We start from the raw sequence: 24,657 nt of genomic DNA on the forward strand, positions 1-24,657 counted from the left end.
AGGTTAGCTCATAAGTACTAACCTTTTATATACTTACCTACCTATTGTACTAAATGTAATTTGTGTTGTAAGTTGTAACTGATTAATTACTTCCTACTCATTCAATATTTGATTTTACGTATTATCATGATATTACCGTTAATCTTTTAAAGGTATTCAGTATTTAATATTTTAATACTAATAGAACTAATATGTACGTTATGTATTAATATATTATATAATATGTTAATTTTTGTTACTCCACAGTCCGCAATACACTATCAACCCCGAAATTATAATTTTGGCCAGGCTTTATCTTTACGCTAATGTATCAATTTAAGTATAATTAAGTAATACCCTAACACAGAGAAAAGCGTATGTCACAAAGAGAGAATCACATTTAACAAAATATTTAAAATACATTGAAGTATATGTGATTCACAAGTAGGTGTTCACCAACACGGGTGTATGTACAGATAGAGACATTTAGTATAAAATACAGACGCATTTCATTCGATCAAACACTCCATCTTCAGCTCTTACGTCATACACATCAACGGAAAAGTAAGAGTCTTGGAGCCGACACGAAGAGTACCGCAGAAAACACCGTTCCGGCGAAGACTTACGGCCTGCAATAGATATTTGGGTAAAATATTAAAATAACTATAATAATATATTTAAGCGTAAAACCAAGGTAAAATCTAAAGAAAACTGTACAAACACCGAAACAAGTATATAATATAAATGACTACTATTATTAAAAATATACATAGGTACTATTAGTTTAAGTACACAGTTTGAGAAAGATATAAAAATCGTTTTTGTATAAATTATAATATAAAATATATAGCCACTAAAATGTATTAATATTTACTTAAAGTGTATATGCAGTACGCAATATGAATATATTATGATTAAAGTCTATTTTTATGTATTACTAAAATGTATATAGTAAATACTATTAATAGGTATACAGTGCTGCGTTTTTTTTTGTATAATTTGTTTTATGTCATTATTCGTTTTATACTGCAGCTATGTTAAGACGAATGTCATAGTTAAAATATTTGTTTAATTTTTAATGGATATTACTATTTTTTTTTTTATGTTTTTTATACTATTATATAATCGTATACCTACTCAGTATACTATAAAATATTCAGTATATATAATATAACATACATCTAGATTGTACTCTCGGTTTTCATAGATTAATTATTTTCGTTTATTGTCAAACATAATTGAATAAAAAAAATCGTTATGTATTGTTAAACAAGGATTTCAACATGATAATATTATACTTTTATCACAGACGTGATATTTTTCTTAATATTATGTATAATAAATAATAATGTATGCGCATAACGCAAATTTTACATTTTTACTTAGATGCAGATAAACGGAATCATATTATTGAATTCTCAGATTTTTTTTATATAGAATTATAACAAATTTGAATACTATAATTTCCTTTCAAGCTTGTATAAATTTTGTACCACACGCGTCGGTGCCGTTGGTAGGACTGGTAGGAGAAACGTGTTCCGGCTTGTCTTCTGGAACAAAATAAAAGTTTACTCAAATCAAATAAGTTATAGGAAAGCTTGTGACGTATATAAAGGGGGGGTTAAGGGTTAACCAGGACCCCCCGAAATTAATTCCTATAGACGTTACTAAGGAAAGCTCACTCGGCAAGCAAGCTAAAATCCCGGTTTTACGTATTTTTTATACTGTACAATAAACAATTACAATCGCTCCAAAACTTAAATTTTATAAAAAGAATTTGATAACCTTTATATTTTGGTAGGTATCTTAGTATTTATGCCTATTTTTTAATATTGATTAGTATATGACTCAACTACAACAATACCCAGTAACTTTAATATGTACCACTGTACCAGTAGCCATTCACATATTTATTAAACACGATAGTAACTATGTAGAGTAGTTATGTAATTGTCAAGCTATCATAGTATGTACTAGCGGCTTTTATAATAAAAAAAAAAAAAAAACTATGTAGAGTAATTATTGTTACGCATAATTAGTAATTATTTTAATATCAACAATTGTTATTAAATATCTTAATAATTACTTAATACAAATAATCGTAACTATGGACAATAAACAATTAATATCTTAATATATCAATAAAAATCGGTAATTCGTAACTATGTACACAGTGGCGAGTTCAGGGGAGGGCACAGGGGTACATGCCCCCCCCCCCACAGTAAATTTTCTATCGACAATGTTTTTATATAACTACGAGTATCATATAAATGAAAAATTAATTTAATAAGAATAACACTACCAACTATTAATTATTATTTATTATAATCATTATTATTTAAAAATAATAGTATGTATTATTAATTAAAATTAAAATTATACTATTTATATGTGCCTTCCGCCGTATCAAAATATCGAAGATCCACCCCTGTATGTACAGTAAAACCGCCTTATAACGGAATCGCTCGGTACTAAGCTGCCTATACTGGTTTTTCCGTCATAAAGGAGTTTCCGTTTTAGAAAGACTAAAACATTATAGGACGAGTTGTTGTTATTATCTATTTTAAGGAGATTTCTGTAATGTAGAGGGTAATCTAAACTCATGTGTTTAGAAACCTAAAATCAACGTTTTTAGGACAACATATTATTAAAATAAAGGTTATCGTATTGTGAAACTTTGAAGAAATTATCGGTTCTGAATAAGAATTTATTTTTTTCTAATATGAATACATTTTAATGCTTAGGCACAATCGGTTCAAAATAAATACAAACGATGCATGAATAAAAAAATTGCGTGTCAACAAGTATAGACAAATATACGAACATATTATAAAAGTTTTGACAAAGTGTATACCACTACCTAAGTGTAATATTGGCGATTAGTTGGATTTTTAAATGTCATTACATTTTTTTTGAAGCTTTATAAAAACAATATTTAAGTCACTGTTTTATTAGGTAAGTATTCACTATTAAAAATTGAAAATTGGAATTGCTTTAATTATATGCCTTAAATCGATTCTAATGCCAATAATATAAATTACATTTTAAAAATGTTAATTAAAACCAAAGTAATAAACTCTTGTCCCAAGATTGAAGTTAACCTTATAAACTTAAAATAGACATTTTAAAATTGCATGGGCAGCAGTATATAGATCGTACAATTATAATTCTCATTATTATTATAGCCTATAGGTACTTAAATGCAATATGCATTGTCTGATTATACATTTTTTATTAAATACCTACTTAATATTGTTTAATATTTTAAGATTATAGTAAGTTATTTATTCTTAATAATGTAATAATATACATTCTTGTATAGTTATATTACAATAAATTGTACAAGTAATAACTAATAGTATTTACTGTTTAGGTAATAAACGTAGACAGTAGGTACCGGATACGCTATAATTTAGTCTTAACATTAATAATATATTATATTTTATTTGTATGAACTAAACGCTTTGTAATGTTTAGATTTTCTTGGAATAAGGTAGGTATATAATGACTTTTCGAATTGGTCTTGCATTATTTAAAGAATTAGTTATATTTTGTACAAAGCTAAATGTGAATACCTAACTACTGCAGTTGTTTATTGTTTAGCAGTAAATATTTTTGAATATTCAGTACCTATATATTATTTACTATAGTCTATAATATTATACCTATATAATACGTATAAAACAAATCACTTACAATATTGTTGAATCATATGCGATTACAGTGCAGTAAGTATGCTGATTGTGCCAGTCTAGATTTGCGAATAGTAACTTACCTATATAAGTATTAATATTATTATATACTTCGGCGATACTCTGCGTCAGGCACGGATCAAGAAAATTTTAACAAGAACTTAAAAAAATATGGGTATATACCTTTCTATTTTAGATTTCGTAATTTATAATACAAATTTATTTTATTGGTGGCTTAGACAACACGGAGTACTCGAGTACTAATACCCGGGTGGGGGAGGGGTAGTTGGGCTATAGGTATATACCACATCAATATCCCCTGAATCCACGCCAGCTCTACATCATAATATTATGAATTTATGATCGTGTGTTCACATATAGTATCGATAAGCTTTATATCACTGCACCGCACGCGATAAATTGTTACTTAATATATACATAATTTAAGAGATTCAAAATATTACTTGGTCCTTCTGAACCCTAAAGTAGTTAACGAACTTATATTACAAAAATAAAAATCGTAAAAATATTAAACTCTTCTATACTGACCTGCTATAGTTGTATTTAACGAATTCGTTTGTAGATTTAAACAATACGATAAGAACTGGTACACGAATTCATATTGAGCCTAAACAATTATACGATTAATTAATATTTTGCGCGTGATGTCTTATTACTATATTTTTCTTATTTCATATATTATTATCCTAACAATACCTATAATTTATCATTTACTATATAGTTTTGGCAAAGGGCACATCATGAGATGAGGAAGGATTATTATGCATAGATCAGCAGTTATAAGTGCAGTAATGGATAATGGAATTACTGCGTAAGGAAATCGGGGCGTAATAATGAAAATACCACGTGGAATACTGAAGAAAAAGTATGACTCGATCGATTCAAAGAATACTTAAGAGTAGAAAATTATAAAAACTTTGAACAAAATTGAGGTGCAACCGTGCAGGCAAAAGTGGTAAAAGGAAGAAGAAGAAAACTGATATTAATTAATTACCACTTGGTATCAACTATGACAATTAGCTGTTTTTGTTAGTAGGGGGAGGAACGGTTGTAGTTGTAACGCGTTTTGTATGTGTGGCAAGGATTTATTGCTAAAAATCCCGGGTGGTCACCCATCCGGAAGCTAGCAACACCGGTCGATACGTACACTCAGAGTGTTTCCGCAGTAGAGTGTATATGGACCGGGCCACACCGAGCCACATATAATAATTGTTAGTGTATTTTCGAATAAAATAATAATGTTTTACCAAACAATTAATATATTATATTTATTATAAGTAAATGTTTATTGATTATAAAATGATGTAAGTATTTTACCTGTGTTTGTACCATATTAGTCCGTTGTTCACGCAATCTCAAAACGGTTTTGAAAACATTTAATTTTGTTCTGTCCTGGTGGATTAGACGCAATAGCATGTCACAAGCTATGTAAGTTCCCGTTCGGCCGACTCCAGCACTTTTGAACAAATTTGTTAATAGTCATATAGGTGTTCATAATACGCATTTAGATCGGGACTAATCAAGACTAAAAGAGCGGGTAAGTGGAGAACGCTCTGCTGTAAATTTGGTGTCTAGAGTCATTGTAGTGGCAGTGTTAAATTTGAATTCAATGATATAAAATCATTGAATACGAAAAACGATTCTGAGCGAAGTCGGTCTGACAGCCTATAATTTATATTACTAAGTAGGTAAGTATAATATATTATTTTATATTATCGTGATTATAGTAATTTATTTTAGTACCTACTACAGTAGATTCAATTCATTTTTGCCGAAAATATTAGGTACATTAATGCCATTGTGCGTATAAATGATAATATTATACTCTAAAAGTTTCATATATCCGCGAATAATATTTTTTAATTACTTACAACAAAATAACTAAAACCGTTATTATTAATACGAGCGTTTGAAGTTAGACATTGGATATACATCTATAAAGTTCATACATTTTCATACAACGAATGTCTTATATCGTTGTTTTGCAAAAACATTAGCTATAGGTACTTGACATTTTTATCTCATCTCACATGTTCAGTGAGCCCCCATTATCTTCTTGAGTAAAAAAAAAATTTTAAAAAAATATGAGAAATCGAGTCTTGTAAACATTTGAAAACTTCAAAAGCTAATAAAATTCTAATTTGACTTTCTAGTAGACATTTATTTTTTGAGAAGAAAGGCATACTTATAAGGAATCTTGTATTAAATTTTAAAATCTTAAATAATGTGAAAATAAATTTTTTTTTTTTTGAATTTCCAACTCAAAATAGTTTGCAAATGTTCGTGGTTTTTACAAATGTTATCAAAGTTCTGAATTCAGATGCTCATAAAAAAGATTATAGATTCACACTTCAATTTTCACTTATAACAACTTATGAGGAACCTTGTTTTACATTTTCACGTTTTTTTACGGAGCAAAAATTATTTTATCGACATTAATTTTTAAAAAAATAGTAAAAATCAAAAATTTTATATGCCTATAAATAGCTCAATACAAGTAAAAATATTTTGAAAATATTATGGTATATAGAAAATGTTAATATAAATATTCAGTGAAAATTTCATGTATTTACAATAATTTTTTTTGATGCTAAAGTTGAAATCGAAGCATTGTTTCAACAACTTACCGTGTACAAAAAAAAACACACATCATTGTAAAATCAATACATTCATCGCTCCGCTCAGAATCTAAAATTAATTGATAAATAAATAATACGTATTATTGTAAATTACACTCACCTACAATGCACCACAACCAGACCATTTGGGGATTTTGCTTGCACTACACGCCAAAACTGTAATAATTTTGACGGGTCGTTTGGTGTTCCGAAATCCGGCCAGTCGTGAAATTGAAAATGTCTTATCGTCTTTTTTACATGGCCCTGAAAACACGAACTATTTCAACGTTGACCTATTATTTTGTAACTTCTGTTGACGATAGCTACATACATCCACGAGTCCTAACTCCTAACTCATAAAATGTGTAGTTGGTAGTTCAATATAGATCGATACTGTTATTAGTTTCAATTTTAGACCGGTTTCTGTAAGTAGAATGGTGTCTAAGCAAAAATATTGAACTGTTGAGGTTGGAGAACGTGTTGTATATTCAAATATTGTTTTTAAAATGAGATTTTTAACACTAATACGTGTATTACAGGCCACTATAACTATCGTATATTAATTTCATAATATACCGGGTGTAACAGGACTATTTAACAAATATAGCAATGTTTGTAATGGAAATTTGTTAAATAGTTCTGTTACGCCTTATATAAATACTACGTTGTTTATGGGATCTAGATGGCAGCGTTCTAGTCTATCCGTTATTTTTTTTTAAATCCTGATGTCAGTTACTACATAATATAATTGGTTTACCTACCAATAAATACTGTATAATAGTAATGTTATATTATGATTTAAAGAATTACCAAATAAATAGTTATCACTATTTTATAAGAGTATAAATTATAATGACATTTTTTTATAGTTACCTATATATTATTATTATACGAGCTGATTTGTACTTACTTTTAGAACCGTCAATATTCTTATTGTGAACGAATAACGCTCTTTGTCGACAATCGTTATGTCGTTTTTCACTTGAATATCGCCAAAGACTAATTTTTCATTGCTGTTTGGAAAATATTTATTGCATTTTATCTAAATAATTTTATTTATAAATTAAAAATCAACAAAAATACTCTGGTAAGTTTATATTAAAATGGGTTATAATTATTGGTTTTATTACCAATAAAACACTAATAAATTATGGAAAATATTTTTGAGTTTCACAGATCACATTATGTTAAGGTCGTTAAGGACCACAATAGTATCATAAGATTATTATACCTACTTACAGTTTATTATACAAAACACTATCACAGTATATCTACTTGGTTTGACAAAACATAACGAAATAACGTTTTTTTTTTTAAATAAAAGTTAATTGTATACTATTGTAATCTAATGGATAGAAGTCAGAGTTGGAAACTTCTAAATTAGAGGACTATATTATGTTGGATATTCAAAATAACATGGTTGAAATGAAATAAAACGAAACGAAATAAAATTGTACATTGTAGTTGCATTGCCAGGGGTGGGTTTTTTAACACCCCCTCCCCCGTCAATCACCATTGCCATTTTTGTAAAATATTAGGTACAGCCCTACAGGCTCATTATAATGGTTCAATATTATTGATTTTGTTATGTGCAAATCATATTCATGTATACACTAAAGCCTACCGGGGGCCCCCCAGATAAAAAAAAATCGATAAATCCTGGCTACACTGATATATGATTCATTGCTGCCTACTATTATAACAAATATATGGTTGACTTAAACACCTATAAGATAACTAGGATTAAAATACGTAATAATTAATAATTTTCTTGGAATAACGTTTTACTTCACCTTGTCTTTTTCACTTATCTGACACAACATAACAATCGAAGCCACGTCTTGATCCAAAACCATTTGCCACATATCAACGCAAGTATTTTTCAAGGGACCTTGGCAAGCTATATATTGGCGATGACCTTTGGAATCCTGAAAATATGAAATTAATTTGTTTAATATTATCTACATAATTCAATGTTTTACACTCCTGATCATAAATAACAGTAATCATAGGCGTAGGCCGTAGGGTGATCAAATATATTGGGAGGGCTGAAGCCCACTATAAATTTATGATGTGGCGTTTCATGGGGGACTCTTCCCTTCACACCCTCCCTTTTACTGATTTATGTTACTGCAAAAATTAAAAAAAAAAAAATTATGACTATGCGTACCTATCTTTAATATTTTAAATTTCTATAATATAAAAAGGCTACAAAATTATTTCAAATTATTTTCATGTCCGTATAAAAAATGCTAATATTTGGTGAAATTGTCAAGTATCTACGGTTATTCGTTTTTCAATTACAACAAAATATCAAACATCGACCGAGGAGAAATAGTTAATTTAAGGGTGAATAACTAATGCTAAAAAAATTTGAACTTCAGAAGCTTATAAAAAATTATTCTGGTTTTCCGGTAAATATACTCATTTTTCCTTATTTTTTTTTATTTTTTCCAATCATTATTAAGAAAAGTACCAAGAACTTTCAATTCCCCCATTCCTCTCAAAAGTACCAACTCACTCTGCTCAGAATTTAAATGATTTTATTTATTATGTTGTGATGTGAAACACAACTTACCGTGATAAATAATTACAAAAGTGATAATATTAGTACCTAAGTATTATATTGTCATCGTTTTAGCGTTTTACATTTACCTAAACGAAATACACAATGATTCAGAGGCTAAGCCCCCTCTAGAATCTAGATACGCTTATGCAGATAATACTTTATACATTCATAATTGTTATGACTTGAGAATGTATATGAACGTTAGGATTTTGCATTAAAAAACATTAAAAAATGCACATTAAGCTAATTGCACATTAAGTAAGTATACATAAAATTCACAATTTGAATAATGTAAAATATTTTAAATTAAAGGTACTATTAATAAAATGCGAACTATTGCAAAGTAAAATTTTCAAAATTTAATACATCAGTACCTCATTGAGAGTTTGTGTGAGTGTGACTGCGTGAGCATAAATTATGCGTATAATATACTATATACGTATAATATATTATTGTTACTTAGTAAGACATAGTCCAGCTACTTTTCAAAATAAAACACATAATAATATTCATAAAAATTATTTGTAGTTCAACTATAGAAAAGTGCTGTGCATGAACTGAATAAATAAAAGAATGGGGATTCTTTGACTTGAACAAAATTAGACTCCCTTAAAATTATTATACTACAGCCCAACTTCAAATGAAATATTAAATGTGAAGCTTTGATCCCCTAATTTAGAGAAATGGAAAAGAAAATATAATAATTATGCTAGTATGAATCATAAATAGGTATGTATTAATAAGTAACAATTGTACATAGTATATACCTATTACCTATAGTCTGGCTCACGAAAAGTGAGCGTTCAAGGTCGACGTTCTGAGTTTAAATATTGTCAAAACCAGAGGTTCTCAGATTTGTAGTATTCTTTGGTCGTGCAGCTAGGTTACGGTTTTAAAAATCGCACCAATATGTTTAACAATCATTTATTAAAAACGGCCAGGAAGATCAATTATTAAACTCAGCCCGTGACTTCGAACGCTGATTTTTCGTGAGCCAGACTATAGCGAAAATTAGGTAATTTTTATATTTTATTCGTTTCTACGGGGTGATAAACAAATAAGCGTTGAACAAAATTGGATAGAAAATAAAAATATCTGTACCCAGCCCAAAAACATATTTATGTTAATGTGTATATAAAACGCATATTTTTAAAATATGTACCAATATAATATTTTAATAATGACTTTAAAAATGTATCACTCACTTCGATAAAAGATGCATTTATGTAGTCATCAGTGTCGCCGGACCTTAAAATCACTCGGTTGTAGTCATCTATGTAATATATTGTACAACAAGACCAACACGCAGGGTGAGTGTATGTAAATTAATTAAATCACTAAATGTTCTGGTCTTACATGGTAACGCGTTGATGTAACGGTTTTTGAACTTGTTCTGAGGCATCACAGCCACATCCGTCGTGAAGTTTGATTTCGAGTACATATTCAGTAGGTCGTACTCGGCCTCGATTTCTTGGGGAGTTTTGGCCCACAGGTGTTTGAAGTTCATGTCACTCGGCAAACCGGGCTCTTGGCGTGTTGTCGGGTGTACCACTCTGTACTGTACAGCCCTGTTTCATTCGATTAAAAACCTGTACGCAGTGCCGCAGTGACATATTTAGGTAGGGACAATGCCTATCTCCTAGGGCTGAATTTTTTTTATTTGATTATTTAATTTATTTAACTAGGTACCTAGATATTCAAATGGTGAAAATGGTAAGATATTGTCTGTCAATATAATAAATAATAAAATTGTTTGATAACATTGTCTAGTCTCAAGACGTTGTTAACCTATACAACCAGAGCTATACACCAAAGTTTTTTTTCATACACGAATTCACGATACTATTGTAATTTGTAACTATACAGACATTTTGGATTTTCTTGAACACGATAAAATATTTTATAGGTACAAGAATAATTGCAGTGTTGATGTACTTATGCTATTATAGTTGTTGTACTTTTGTGAGAAGAGTGGGGGAGGTTGTTCAAACTTTCGTTGCCCCTACAGCTGTTAAATCCTGAATACGCCACTGGCCAGACACGGTTAGGTATATTATATATTACCCTATTATAAAGTGTCGTTTTACGTACCACGGGACTTTTTCGTTGAGTATACAATACATTCCGGTCGCAGTGATGATCACCGCGAACAGTACACTGTACAACACCAAATAGTAGACTGCAGTGGGTTTTCCGCCTAAAATGCAGTACACGAATAGTAAAACATCAAAGTTCACAGTAAGTAGGTGTAAAAATCCAGGTCAATTATTGAGGTTTTATTTTTATTCTTATTGTGGTGGTTTTATCACCCTAGTAACCATATTATATATACCGGCTCGGTAACACATATATTTATACCGGCATGCTAACCTGGAAATGTGATAGATAATACTTCACACTTTATCCAATATTTATTATTTTACGTTTTACGAGCAGTTATGCTTTGTACCATAATACGAAATTAAATAATAATTATTATAATTGTTATTTGTTACTCTAATATACAACATTTACATAATTTAAGTTCAGCTAAGTTCGTTATTTTAGTTCCTGGGCAAAGCAAATAATGTTGTATTTTTTGGTATTTGATCGTTTTTTTAATGAGGTTGCGTGTATTGATAAATTTACATTAGCTGATAAATTGTTGCTACTTTTTACTTAACGTATGTATTCTTGAAGCACTTACGCGTAGTAAATGGTACGGTCCATGAATCTTGAAACCCGTCTGCGGTAAAAGCCCTGAGTTTCAGTCTGTAATTGGTAACTGGTCTCAGCGGCCCGTTGCAATAACTTTTCATATCGTTTATGGAACAGGTGTCATCCGCGCCAATGTCGAAAACCCCATCATTTTGGTCTAAACGTCAAACAAAATTACAATATTATAACATAATAATAGTAATATCGATCGAATGTTCTCATTGTTAACTCTTTTTTTAATTGTTAAATTCATCCAAGCGATACATTGAGATTATTGATAAGATCAAATATTATTACTTTAAACAAATGTTTTGAATTTCGGTCCCCCTTCCCGAATCGTGGATGAAACAAAATATATAAGTACTTAATATTTATACTTAGGATTGGTATTTGAATCAAGTGCCTCAGCCATCTGGGGGCGTAATAATGCTATGGATTTAACGTTCAAAGTATACTCTGCGCAGAACCCATTGGACAATGAAAATCGTCGTATAAAAATGAATATGAGCCATCACATAACATTTTAAATAAAACAGTAATATTATGTAGGTACATAATTTAGCTTATAATGTCAATTATTGACATAAATTATAACCAGTTTATATCTGGTAGGTATATAAAGGTGTTATCTGTTAGTTAAATGCACTGAAAAACTGATTAGCTCATTCAAATCGGGAAAAATATATAATATAAAAATATAAAAATCTCAAAATAGGAATAATAAAAGTTGAATAAAAAATAAAAAAGGGCAAACTATTAAAAAATATATATTTTTTAGAATATTAATAAATAGGTAATTATTGAAAAAATATTTTAAATTAGCCATAGTTTAAATTTACAAATATCTACAAGAAAATATTTCCACATATATTTGTATAGCTAGTATGATAAGGTAAAACAAATTTAACTAACTCGATAAATTCCTTTAATAAAGTAGGAAAAAAACAAACACAGGGTAAAGTATTAAATTCACAACCATGCCCATAATAGCAACATAGGAGTTGAATGTGGGGGGGGGGCTTATCCCCCGAAAAATATTCAAAGCATTGTCTGAAAAAATAAAATAATAATAATTTTTTTTATGTATAGCTAATATTGTGTAGGACGATTTTCACCCCCTCCTAGTTTTCTAGTCTTACGACCTCCATCCCCTCCTCAGAAACACGTATCACCAAAATAAAGTAAGTACACCAGTGTACAATACTCACCTTTGAAAGGCATCCACCGATCGGGGGTCGTCTGGTACGCCAGTATGAAAGGGTACGGCGCAGCTTCGGCCCACGTCCGCATTACGGGCGGCCAGACGTCGTCGTCCATCTGCTGTCGTGGATTATTTAACCTATTGCCATGTTCCGGTTTATCCGGAAATCCACCGTCCTGGTAAACGATTATCGAATAGTATAAGATGTTTCCGGAGGTGCTCGTGAACAAGTCGCCGGGTATGGACAAATGGACTTGCGTAAGATGACTGTCGGATACGGTCACTCGTAATTTGCGGTATGTATCGTATTTATTCGGTAAATCCGGGCCTGTATGATATCATAAAATTATAAAATCATGTAAAATAAAAAAAAATCGTTTTGCGCTAAATTAAAAATATTATAGAGCCTATTATTGACATTAAATTGCTGCAGTTGTTGCAAGGAAGTACTGGGAGTTGTTTTTTAATTAATGGTACACGGCTCATATTTATAATACTATTCAGCAAATATAGAAGAAATAATAAAAAAGCGGGTAAGGCAGCGTGATGGAATATGTCAGCGGTGTTGGAAGTTTGTCCATCGTCCCTTCGGTCCTCGGACAGGATAGTGTATTATTACATTATTATATTTGAATGCAATGATTGCATTAAAAAAATAGCTTAGCAATAGGATATGTTGATGGATTACCCGTGGTGTTAAAAAACTATTGACAAAATCAAACTCTCTAAGGTACCATCTTGATCCAATTTGCTAAAAGGTAAGATACTATATGTTGAAATCAAAGCACTCCTTTTGGTAGAAATTTTGTTTACAGGATAAAAAATAAATACAAATAAAAATAAACATCATTGAAAAAAGCCACTAGCTTCCTCGCTCCACTCAGAATCTAAAATATAATTTTCAAAGTATTCTTAAAATCTTGAATAATATTATATAAAATAGATATTTAAAATATTTCCTAGAGCCTAAAAAATACAGTTTTGATGTGCTTTTTAAGTTGAATAAATTGGTCCACACTCTTATATACCACCATCAGGCATGCGTATTTACTCATTGACAATATAGATACTAGGTGATATAAAGATGAAAAACATAAAAATCCTGACTATAATTTTTATTTAAATATGTAAATGTTTTATACTTGTCGATGGTGTGATAAATCGAATGCGTTTGTCTTGACCCGGGTTCTCCACGGAATCGGTTATTGCTGCTACCGTACAGACGTACGTGTATTCAGGCAGTAATTGAGTTAAGCTATATTGGAATTCCGTTTCATTGTCCTGGTAAAATATATTTTGTAATCAAAAACATGTTTGCGCGAATGGTTTTAATTAAAAATGTATAGCAAGTGGCAAGTGATCCATTTACCATAAGACACGTTATATATCCGGGATAATGGGATGGACCCTACCCAGTTCTCTGAGGCTCTGAATAAAATTATGCAAAAGAAATACTTTCAAAAACGTTTATGTTCTTATAGAAATAATGAGTGTCTTACATTAAATGGACCCCCCTGTAGTTATATAATATTGTGTAAAAGATAACATTTAATAATATTAATGAATTAAATAAAAATGCAACTTTTAAAAATAAATAACTGTAAAACATTTTTTTAATATTCGCCAGTATAAATTATTAACATACGAAATATATGCTGAAATCCTAATATTTGGAGAAAACATTATGCTCATAATAAATTTAATATACATTTTGATCAAACATTCAAACTTATTTATTAGTGTCCTAATAAATATTGAGCATTAAAAATAATCATTCTTACTGAAATATCGCATTTAATACTAAAAATGTGATTATGAAATCCAAGTCTTTCTCCCACTAGTGTACTGTGGAAAAATGCAATTTTTCCGTTTGGCATGCATGGGTACTTCCAACTTAGGACGACCAAATTGAATTCTATCGATGTGACTTGTAGGTTTTTAACCGGAGAACTAGCTGCAAAAATATATAGTTAGAACATGGTTAAATATTGGTTATATTAATTATGGAACAAGAAACATTAACATTTATAAAAATTTAAAAATAATTATAAATAAAAGATTAGATTACGTTGACATAGAATAAATTGAGAGGCATTCTATCTGGAAAAAGCTTGGGTCTCGTGTTTAATTGAATACAGCTTAAATGACTATTAAACTAAACTACATTGTCTATAATAATTTAAATGTATAGGAAAGTAGAAAATCGTAAATTAAAGTATTTTATATAATATCATATATGTAACAAAAATCTTAAGTGAAGTCAAAATTCAAGCGGCTCCCTGATTGGTTGAAAACATAATTATGTTTTCTAATTTTATTATAGGAGAAATAAATCAATTATATAAAAAAAGAGTTTAAAAATTAAAAAAAAATTAAGTTTACCTGATATTAAGTTTTATAAAGGTACTATTCCACCTCTACATATGATAATAATATATAGTGTACCTATATTAGTAAAGTGTATACAGTGTATACCTACGTACCACTTAACTTTATATTTACTGTTTATCGTTTGTAAAAGAAATTAATTTTAAAAACACATTTAATCTGGTGAAATAATAATACGTAACTGATAGATTAATCAATAAGAATTATAATTTATACATTACTCGAAGATAATGTGTGCATCGTAATATTTGTCGAATTTCCAAGACCGGACTCTGTTGCAGCGCTCAATTCTACGAGGTAGCAGCTAGCGGGCATTAGATTCGCAATTTGATACTGGTACGTCTGGTCATTTTTAACGAAATATGTGACCACGGGTTCCACGGTTCTGGGAGCGCAGTGATTCGGAAGATCGTATAAAAAATTCTTGAACGTTACTATCCAACGGTATTCGTCGATTGCATCGTGCGATATCGTAGTAGGCGCTGCCCACGCAAGGACCACGCTGTTGGCGAACAATTTAATGATGGATAAATTTGTCGGTGGGTCTGGCACTGTCAACATAACATTATCGACGACAATATAATATTGCGTATAGCAGTAATATTATAATGCCCCTCTGTATACACGTCACCGCAGCACAACCGAAAAATATATTTGAGACGTATACATTTTCAGCGACCCTCAACCGCATATTATATTATTGATGTAGTGTTGTCTGATAGATTTAAATATGTAGTTAATGTTCTATGCGAATGTGTAATAACGTAAGATCCTAAGGAAGACGGATGAGAGGAAACTGATGGTTTTTGAAAGAAAAGGACGAAAAGATGAGGGAATGGATAGCAAGGAAAAATAACGAGTTTGAGAGACACTTTCAGAAACAAAACAGTGGGCTGGAAACTCATGCCAAAGCAGAATCACCTATTACACATGATTATGGAAGAGAATCCAATAGGAAAAAGGCTAATTGGGAGACTCCGTTTGAGATGGGATGATATTATAATTAAATAAGACATAGTCACTGGCTAATTGATTATAGCAAATCATTGTATTATTATAAAACTAGGTAGGTAATTGATAAGAAGCGGGTAAGTGAATGTCACTCTGCTGTACAGTAGGTTACAAGTGGCCAGTGGGTGTTCAATTTGAATTCAATGATTTCAAATCATTATAATATACGAAAAAGCCTATGATATATAAGCTTAAAATCTTAGACTTATAAAGAAAATTTCTTACGAATTTCTAACTCAAAATAATTGGCAAATTTTTGTGATTTTTATATATTTTGTCAAAATTTGAACTTTAAATGACTTTAAGTATCTACGTATTTTAATATATTTCAACTGCAATTGTAACAATAAATTAGGAGCCTTGTATTCAATTTTCAAGCTTTTTGACCCAACGAATAACATTTTATTGACATTTATAGAGAAAAAAAATACAGAATTTGGATACTGTAAATGTCCGTAAACCACTTAAAACAAGTCAAAAAATCACTAAATCGTTCTATAATATTGTCAATTTAATAATAATAATACCTACCCTGTAACTTTGTCCGAAATATGATTTCGTCACTCTTTTCTGAATAACCTTGCTTATTAAAATACGCCGAGTAACAAATGTATTTTGTGAAAGGTTTCAAGTTATCGATGACTACTGCTTGGACTGTTGTATATGCTGTCATCTCAAGTGAAGTATTCAAATACGAACAGTTTACGATTTGGTGTATAAAATTGCAAACGGAATCGATAGGATGATCCCATTGCAGAGTGACGTTATTACTGGTTAATAACAATATTCGTCCATTCTTTGGCTTTTCCAAAACTGAAAAAATAACATTCATTATACTACTTATATACGAATTCAGAATTCATCGATCAGGAATTTTCTAGCAACTATAGTAGTACCAGCCACATAGGTGGGAGTTGGTCATAATTTTAGAAGGGGAATACTTGATTGCATATCAAAGTCGCTCTCTGCGCTTGCAAATTCTTCTGCCATTAAACACCATGAAAAATCTAACTCTGATTTATTTTAAACATCCTATATCAAACATATATACAAGTATGTCATATTTATATAGTATATGTGTATTATATTAGCATTTGTGAACCATAACTTTAAAGAAATAAGATAGACAGGTAGACGAAAGTTTAAAGCAAATTTTTTTTGTAAAATTGTACTTTTTTTTGTTATTTTTTCAAAATTACTCACGAATATACCCTGATATGAAAAATATTTTTGCAGTACCTATTTTATTTCGTAGGTAAGTTAGTTTATAATATATAAAACTATATAAATGTTCTATGATGACTTATATAATATTATAATACCGTAAAATATACCACTATTATCTATGTATCAGTATACGATATTCAGAAGATTCTTTTGTCATCGTAATATTAATTATTATCTTAGACTTAATCTATAGAAACCACATTTGAATTTTATCCAATCATACAGATAATTTATAAAATTTATATTGAAGTAATAATCATTAGTAGATAAAAGGATAATAAGTAAATAGTGAAGTATTCCGATGTGGCTAGTTTGGTGGAGACTGGAATTAAAACATTTGAGTTTTATGGTGCTGTAATAGCAATCAATGATAACTTTATTATAGGAATCATTTTATTATAGAAATCATGATTTTGTAGGACAAAGAAATGTTGTATTATCGATACCACAATGGATCATTGATGTAGAATATCTGTGGATACACTGAGTTATATTTTTACTTAGATGATATTATACCTTCAGCGATTACAGTGGCTTTGGTTCTGGCTGGCATGCCATTCTCGGTGTCAGTCATCTTCGGCGTGACTGTTATTTGGTACGTTACACAAGGCATTAGGTGTGAAATAGTCAAAGAGTTGGTCTGCAAATGATTTAACATATGTATACTATATAAATAGTATATCAATATAAACATAAGTTAAATATTAACAATAGTTTAGTTTAAATTTTTGCTGATTTATTACACTTATTTTCTAAGCTAATTTTTATAATACATATAAATAACTATCAATAATTTTTAGAGCAAAAAAAAAATCTAATTTCTCACTTAATTTTATCATAACTGTTTTTAGATTTAAGAATAAGAATCAATGGTAGGTACGTACTTCAGTAATAATTGTAGAGCAAACAAACATATCGTAACAATAAACGATTACGTATTGACGAAAACAGAAAGACGAATTAATCGGTTTATCCCATCTAACGAATATAGTTCTCGAGTAATTTGACAAAGCTGTTAATTTCACTACAGGCCCGGGTACTGAAATAAATAAACTTTAAAACACTCAAATATCACAAATCAAAAATAAATGTCCAACCTAACCATTTCGGTCAATATGGAGGGAAGTAATCGTTGAGGTGTGTGATCAGTTTTTAAAATAATGACAACCACACAACAATGTTTTGTCAAGGACCAAGAAAAAACTAACGTGCCTATAGGGCTATATTTTCAGGCCCTATATATGAACACAATATTTTATGCATAATGTACTACTAGTATTTAATTTAAATTTATACAACTTATACAATATATATAGGTCCATAATATGTTGTATGTAGCTCTAACCCTTATTTCATATTCATACAACCTATATTATATTATAAATAGAATACTTTCGGTTAATTGTCAATTAGTCGTTAACTGTTCAGAAATTTTTCGAAAATCTGATAAGGCTTTCTCGGGCGAGTGTAAGGCATAGAGTAATATATTACTCTATGGTGTAAGGAGGTTCCGAGGTACCTACAATCTACATACATACTTCCAGTGTCCGTTGTCACATTGAACGCCACGGGAGTTCCTTTGACGCCAACGAAATCGACCGCGGAAACGTAACCAAAATATGTGACGCAGGGCTCTAACGCTGTCATTATGTGATGGTCAAATTCAGTTAGTATTTCTTGGCCAGTGTCCCTAATTGAAGTCAATGAGACGTGAATATGCGCCGTACACAATTTCTGTTCCGCCGGGTTTTCCCATGAAATCAAAATCGAGTGACTCGAAATCACTAAGATTAAGTTCCTCACTGCTTTCAATTCTAAAATTACAATATAGCTACCTATACATTAGTCATGACTATATTTTTATTTAAATCCACGTTGTATGACACAATAGAAAAATATTAAAATACAGTGGACGCCACTTATAAGACACATTGGGACCAGCACATAGGGTGTTTCACTGTAGTTTTAGAGAAATAAGATAGGTCCATGAACGAATCCCTCGATGCCAAGAAACGAAGATTCTCAATCATTATAATTTTCAATTAATTATCAACTTTATTTTGCTATTTTTAATTTTACTTATTTATTACATCTATAATAGGCATTATTAAAGTATACTAGGTATAGTATTCATAATCAATGGTATTATTAATATTAAGTAATATATATTTCAAATTATATTGCCACCCTACTTTTACATATTAATGTTTATTATAAATTTGTTTTTTTTTTGTTACTTTTGTCTATTTTGACAATTAGTCGATAGAAAATTAGTGCCTCGGTGATGTGTGAAACACGATGACTTTATCGTTGTCCATATAAGACAAAGGTACATATAAATTGAAACCACTATTTTTATATATGACACAAATAACTTTTTAAAAACTAATTTATTTTGATATATTTCACCAAAAATATCCTTATAACCGACTTGGTTATATTAGAAAAAACAATTTTTTTTTTTAATTATTTAGATACACTCCTAACGCAATCGGGAAATTTTGAATCTTACGCCGCATCCTACGTCAATCCGATAAATGCGACGAAATACAAACTGTTTTGTTTTTTGTCACTTTTATCGGATTCAGGTAGGACGCTGTGTTATAGGCGACTGAACCTTTTATCTGTAACCCGCGAGTCTTATAAGTGGCATAAACTATACGATAATATGTAAGACATAATTATGCTGGTTTTTAATTTATTACACTTTTTTTACTCACGGGAAGTATGTGAAGTCAGCGCTACTGTAGAAGTAAAGGGACCGCCAAACGCATTTTCACCGACTCCATAATATAAACTCCTCACCGTAATTATATAGGCTGTGCATTCCATCAACCCGGTCAGTGTTAAGTTGTTGCCACTAGTTAATTTAACTTCGGTGTTGAGTTGAGTGGAATACGTGAGTGAATAATTTACAGTGCCGTCGATGTCTGGCAATAGTCTCCATTCGGCATAAAACGCTGTTGGGCTAATAGAGTCTATAGTCAATTTAATGACACGTCTTTGGAAATCTTCTAATTGTAAAATAAAAAAAAAAATAAAACAATACAGAATTCAATAATGAAATAATTATATCACTGTAGGTATAGTGTATATATGTTACAGATAAAGTGTTGAATCCGACATTCTATAAAATACCTAGGCACTCTATGCAATGATGAAAACTAACAGGAAAAGTATATACAATTTATATAATGACTAGGTACCTATAGTCTGTAGGTCTATCAACATAATTCCGAATCTCGCGAGTGGGGAGTGTATTAAATGTATATAAAATAATATACTTTACAAATATAGTCGAATAAAAACTTGAACCGACAGAAGTCGGTGCTACACAGTTACAGTTGTTGTACCCGATGTAGAAAAACGGCTGAGACACGATTGAGCATAAAACACCTTTTTTTCGACACGATTGAGCATAAAAAACTCTGCAACGTTGCCATTTTCAATTTTAAACTGTATTATACAAAAATATTTATTTAAATAATTATAATGATTCAAAATATAACATGGCAAAAAAATATGTTTTCATAGTCAATATGTAATATACCTAGTCACATTATTCAAAATATTTATAAATCAATAATAGTCTCAATAGTAGTCACATTATAATACAGTATATAGATCTTTTGCTAATAATGAAATAATAATAATAATAATAGTTATGACTTATGAAAATAATAAAATCAAAATATTTATAAGTCAATAATAGTCTCAATAGTAGTCCGGAATAGTACTCCGGAACTAATTTATTAATCGATAACATTGTCGATAAAGCTGAGGGCGAGCGCTCACGGCTCGCGTCAGATATAATAATTTGTGTAATAATACGTGAAAATAATAAATTACAAAATTTTGTCAACGTGAATTTGGCAACATCGCATAAAATATTCTATGCTCAATCGTGTTGCTAAAAAGGTTTATGCTCAATCGTGCTTTACCGAGATAAACGTCACGGAGACTAGAAAGGTTTTAGGTGTTATTATATAGACAGGTCAAAGCAATGAAAAATCAGTTCCGTCCTCGGTTCTTAGTTCAAACAGGAAAAATATATAGGTAAGGTCTTTTAAAATCTTTAACCCGGTAAATTTATAAATTGTATTTTTAAAATAATTTTTACTGATGAATTTTTTTTACCTAAAAAATTACCATGTGATACCCCAAATTAAACGTTTTTACGAGGCCATTATTCATACATAATATGTAACAATATAATGGAATAGTTGATATCAAATGTAATACGACCAAACGTTTAACACGCCCACAACTACATACTGATATATAGTGTATTATTTATCATATACTATCAATTACTATTATTCTTATTATCACTATTAGTTATTACTTATTAGCATTGTTATTAATAAATTTATTTTAAATACATCGTGGTCTATGAATACCTAATATGATAGTATCAGTGGTATTATTAATATTATTATACATAAATAATTATTATCACTTGACACTTATCAACCCAAAATGTATGTTTGTATAAAATAAATACGAAAGTCAATAGAATTTAGGTTACTACTAATTAAGTTATAAATTTATATTACCATACTGTTCAGTAAATAATAAAAATAAGCATTACTATAATTAGGTAGATATATACATTTGTAGTTTATGAAAAAAAAAAAAAGGTAGAGAGGCGTTACTGGATGTGTGCCTATGGTAATATAACCAAAATACAAGTTCAGCTTTTAGGGGGGTACTGCAATATTGTAAACTTGTTAAATATAACCTAAAATGTATTGTATATTATTGTTGCAATTATATTATTATTATTAAAATCTCCAGTCTCCACAAAAAAATGTAGGTAGGTACCTACTTCTTTATAAAATATATTTGCTTTACGGACAATAGCAACCAGCAGTAGTATACGAAAACACTGGACAATGCGTTTAGTCAAATTGACATGCAATTCAAAATGTCACAAAAAAATAATAATTATAATTATATATTAAATAAATAATAATTTTAAATAATATTTTATGCAGTTCAAAATGTCATTCATCAGCTATATACTGCAATAAAATAAATATAAATATATAAGTAATAGCTACAGTAATAATGTTCATACTTTTTTTAAAAGACTTAATTAAAACGACTTACGCTTTACATGCATTAGCATATAGAAATCTTAGGAGTTGCATGGATTATCTAGACATAAATAAAAATTTAACACATTGCCAAATAATAAAAGAGATTCTACATAGATTGATAAGGATTTCTTTTGAATAATGCTTATAGGTATTCAACACTATGCCAATAACACGTATTAAAATCGTAGACTTTTTACGATATCAAAAGATTCGATGAATTTATTTCGACGTTGGACCAATCTTTTAAAACATAAAAATTAAGTACCTAATACATAATAGGTATATCGTATATAATATTATTTAAAAGTGGAGTCTACCGTCCACATGTAAAAATAAGACCCTATTGATAGGTACTGAAGCTCTCATATTTCTGTATTAATAAAAACTTAAAACATGTTTGCTTATAATATTTACTAAGCTCTCAAAACATAAAGACATGGAAAAATACACGATAATAATATTGTGTTATTATCGTTTATACTAACAACTCGGGTATACGGGTACTATATAGGGTCAACACAACTAAATCAGTAATATTATATTAATATAATGGATAGGTATGTCATAGTGCCTGTGACCTTGTGATCATTACCAATTACAATCAGTTGCATATTAATATATAATAATTTATATTTGTGTGTCGCGACACACTTGTAGATCACGTATTAGTGTAGGTATTACTGTAATTATGTGTGTCACCAAAAAATTGTTTATTTATATTGAACGTGTTCAAAGTAAATGTATGATATTATTATAGCATACGATATATTTTATATAATATTATAAATAGTTTAATCATTTAAATCATATACATTTTATAAATTATGAGTTTTTCATACCTACCTAGTTGAATTTCTAAAAATTGCCACTTGACCGATACAATATTGTTGAAATTGTATTTATTTATTTTATGTTAAATACTTCAAAAACGTATAAGTACCTATATTTTGCAGGAATTTATTATTTTAATTAGGTAGGTACTACTCACTCACAATTTAGAAAGCTAAATAATATTATATTATAGGTATTAGTTATTTGTAATTTGTAATAATTCATAAATTATATCACATAATAAACATTAATCAAGGAATTAAAAATAAGACGTAAAATTTCGTTCCAAAACTATAATCTATTGGTTCTCACAGGAAATCATTTTTATCTTCGTATAGGCACATTTTGTTTTGTATACATTAAGACTTGTAAGCATCGTCTACGCTCACCACTTAGCACAGCCTCGTATAGTAATTCGTATATTTGTCTAACCGTTTCGATCGGATGGGAATAATTTATAAGAGCGATCAAAAGTCAAAACGAAAATGCATTGTTTAGTTTATAATCATAATTTAGTACCTATTTGATTACGCGGTGTCCTAAACATAATTCAGGCTACTCCAGCGAAAAACAAAATTGCTTGAATTTTGCCGAATCTGACGCACCGCACTGCGGTAGAACAGCATGATCAGATTAGAAATCGCACACACTCGCTGAATTTTATTTACAAAGGACACCGCGTCGGGCATACACTGAAAACTGTGATTGTCAATCGTCCTATAAAATCAAGCATGTTTGAAATTCATCAATCAGATTGTCAATTTTTATCGGTTCATAATATAAATACATTTTTGATAGTCATTCTATGAATGATAGTGTATGCCTGGCTTAATGAAAACGTGGTTTTCCGACTTTATTCTTCATTGCCACTAGATCAAGTGCCTGCAGTCGGCTCAACAAATGTTCAATTTATAAAATATGTATAAAATATTTTTTAAGTATTTACCTATATCGTTATAACATTATCATACCTGGTTGGCGTAGCGTAGAAGCTACAGTCACATAAACCGTTAACAGCGTTAACGACGCTTTGAAAAAACTGTTAGACAAGTTCATGTCTGATGTGGTTGTCATTTCGGAAACAGTGGCTACTGTTTTAGTTGTTATGGCCGTTATGGGTGTTATGGCTGTTTATACGATTCGTCGTCTCATGTAACAACTAAAATACCACTGAAGTGATACACAATAATATAATATTCAAATATTGTTTACCACATTATTATTATCATCTAATCGCAGTTTAGTTGGTATAAAAAATTGTATGCACGAAATAATATTAATTCGTCTTCGAAAGTAAATCAACTGCGACTAGCGCGATGAC

The 24,657-nt window shown here is 29.8% G+C and overlaps 1 protein-coding gene across 5 annotated transcripts; it reads right to left on the reverse strand.

The window, feature by feature from the left end:
• Nucleotides 1–1,183: 1,183 nt before the first annotated feature.
• Nucleotides 1,184–24,657, reverse strand: LOC100165796 (phosphatidylinositol phosphatase PTPRQ). 5 transcript variants are annotated; one of them, XM_016803349.2, is made up of 22 exons: nucleotides 24,308–24,651; nucleotides 24,124–24,218; nucleotides 23,856–24,053; nucleotides 20,124–20,417; nucleotides 18,942–19,217; nucleotides 18,288–18,442; nucleotides 17,920–18,043; nucleotides 16,708–16,989; nucleotides 15,387–15,716; nucleotides 14,559–14,731; nucleotides 13,920–14,058; nucleotides 12,785–13,105; nucleotides 11,566–11,733; nucleotides 10,971–11,076; nucleotides 10,236–10,447; nucleotides 10,085–10,152; nucleotides 8,104–8,238; nucleotides 7,221–7,352; nucleotides 6,432–6,574; nucleotides 5,010–5,148; nucleotides 4,221–4,299; nucleotides 1,184–1,529 (listed from the first exon to the last, which is right to left on the reverse strand). In XM_016803349.2, exons 3-22 carry the CDS (start codon nucleotides 23,881–23,883, stop codon nucleotides 1,450–1,452), a joined length of 3,384 nt encoding a protein of 1,127 aa, XP_016658838.1. In that variant the 5' UTR covers nucleotides 23,884–24,053; nucleotides 24,124–24,218; nucleotides 24,308–24,651; the 3' UTR covers nucleotides 1,184–1,449. The 5 variants fall into 5 exon arrangements, 4 of the variants coding, with proteins under 4 accessions (XP_016658838.1, XP_029345665.1, XP_016658837.1 ...); XM_029489805.1 differs by having other exon boundaries at nucleotides 23,856–24,218; XM_016803348.2 differs by lacking the exons at nucleotides 23,856–24,053; nucleotides 24,124–24,218 and having other exon boundaries at nucleotides 20,124–20,414.

The sequence above is a fragment of the Acyrthosiphon pisum genome, chromosome A2, assembly GCF_005508785.2.
Source record: "Acyrthosiphon pisum isolate AL4f chromosome A2, pea_aphid_22Mar2018_4r6ur, whole genome shotgun sequence".
Lineage (NCBI taxonomy): Eukaryota > Metazoa > Arthropoda > Insecta > Hemiptera > Aphididae > Acyrthosiphon > Acyrthosiphon pisum.

Coding starts and splice junctions, on each gene's coding strand:
- LOC100165796 (XM_001944604.5), bottom strand. CDS start 24,410: ATGACAACCACATCAGACATGAACTTGTCTAACAGTTTTTTCAAAGCG. Junction 18,044..18,287: donor GCTCTACAATTATTACTGAA/GTACGTACCTAC, acceptor AATCATTTGCAG/ACCAACTCTTTGACTATTTC. Junction 10,153..10,235: donor TTACATCAACGCGTTACCAT/GTAAGACCAGAA, acceptor TATATTACATAG/ATGACTACAACCGAGTGATT.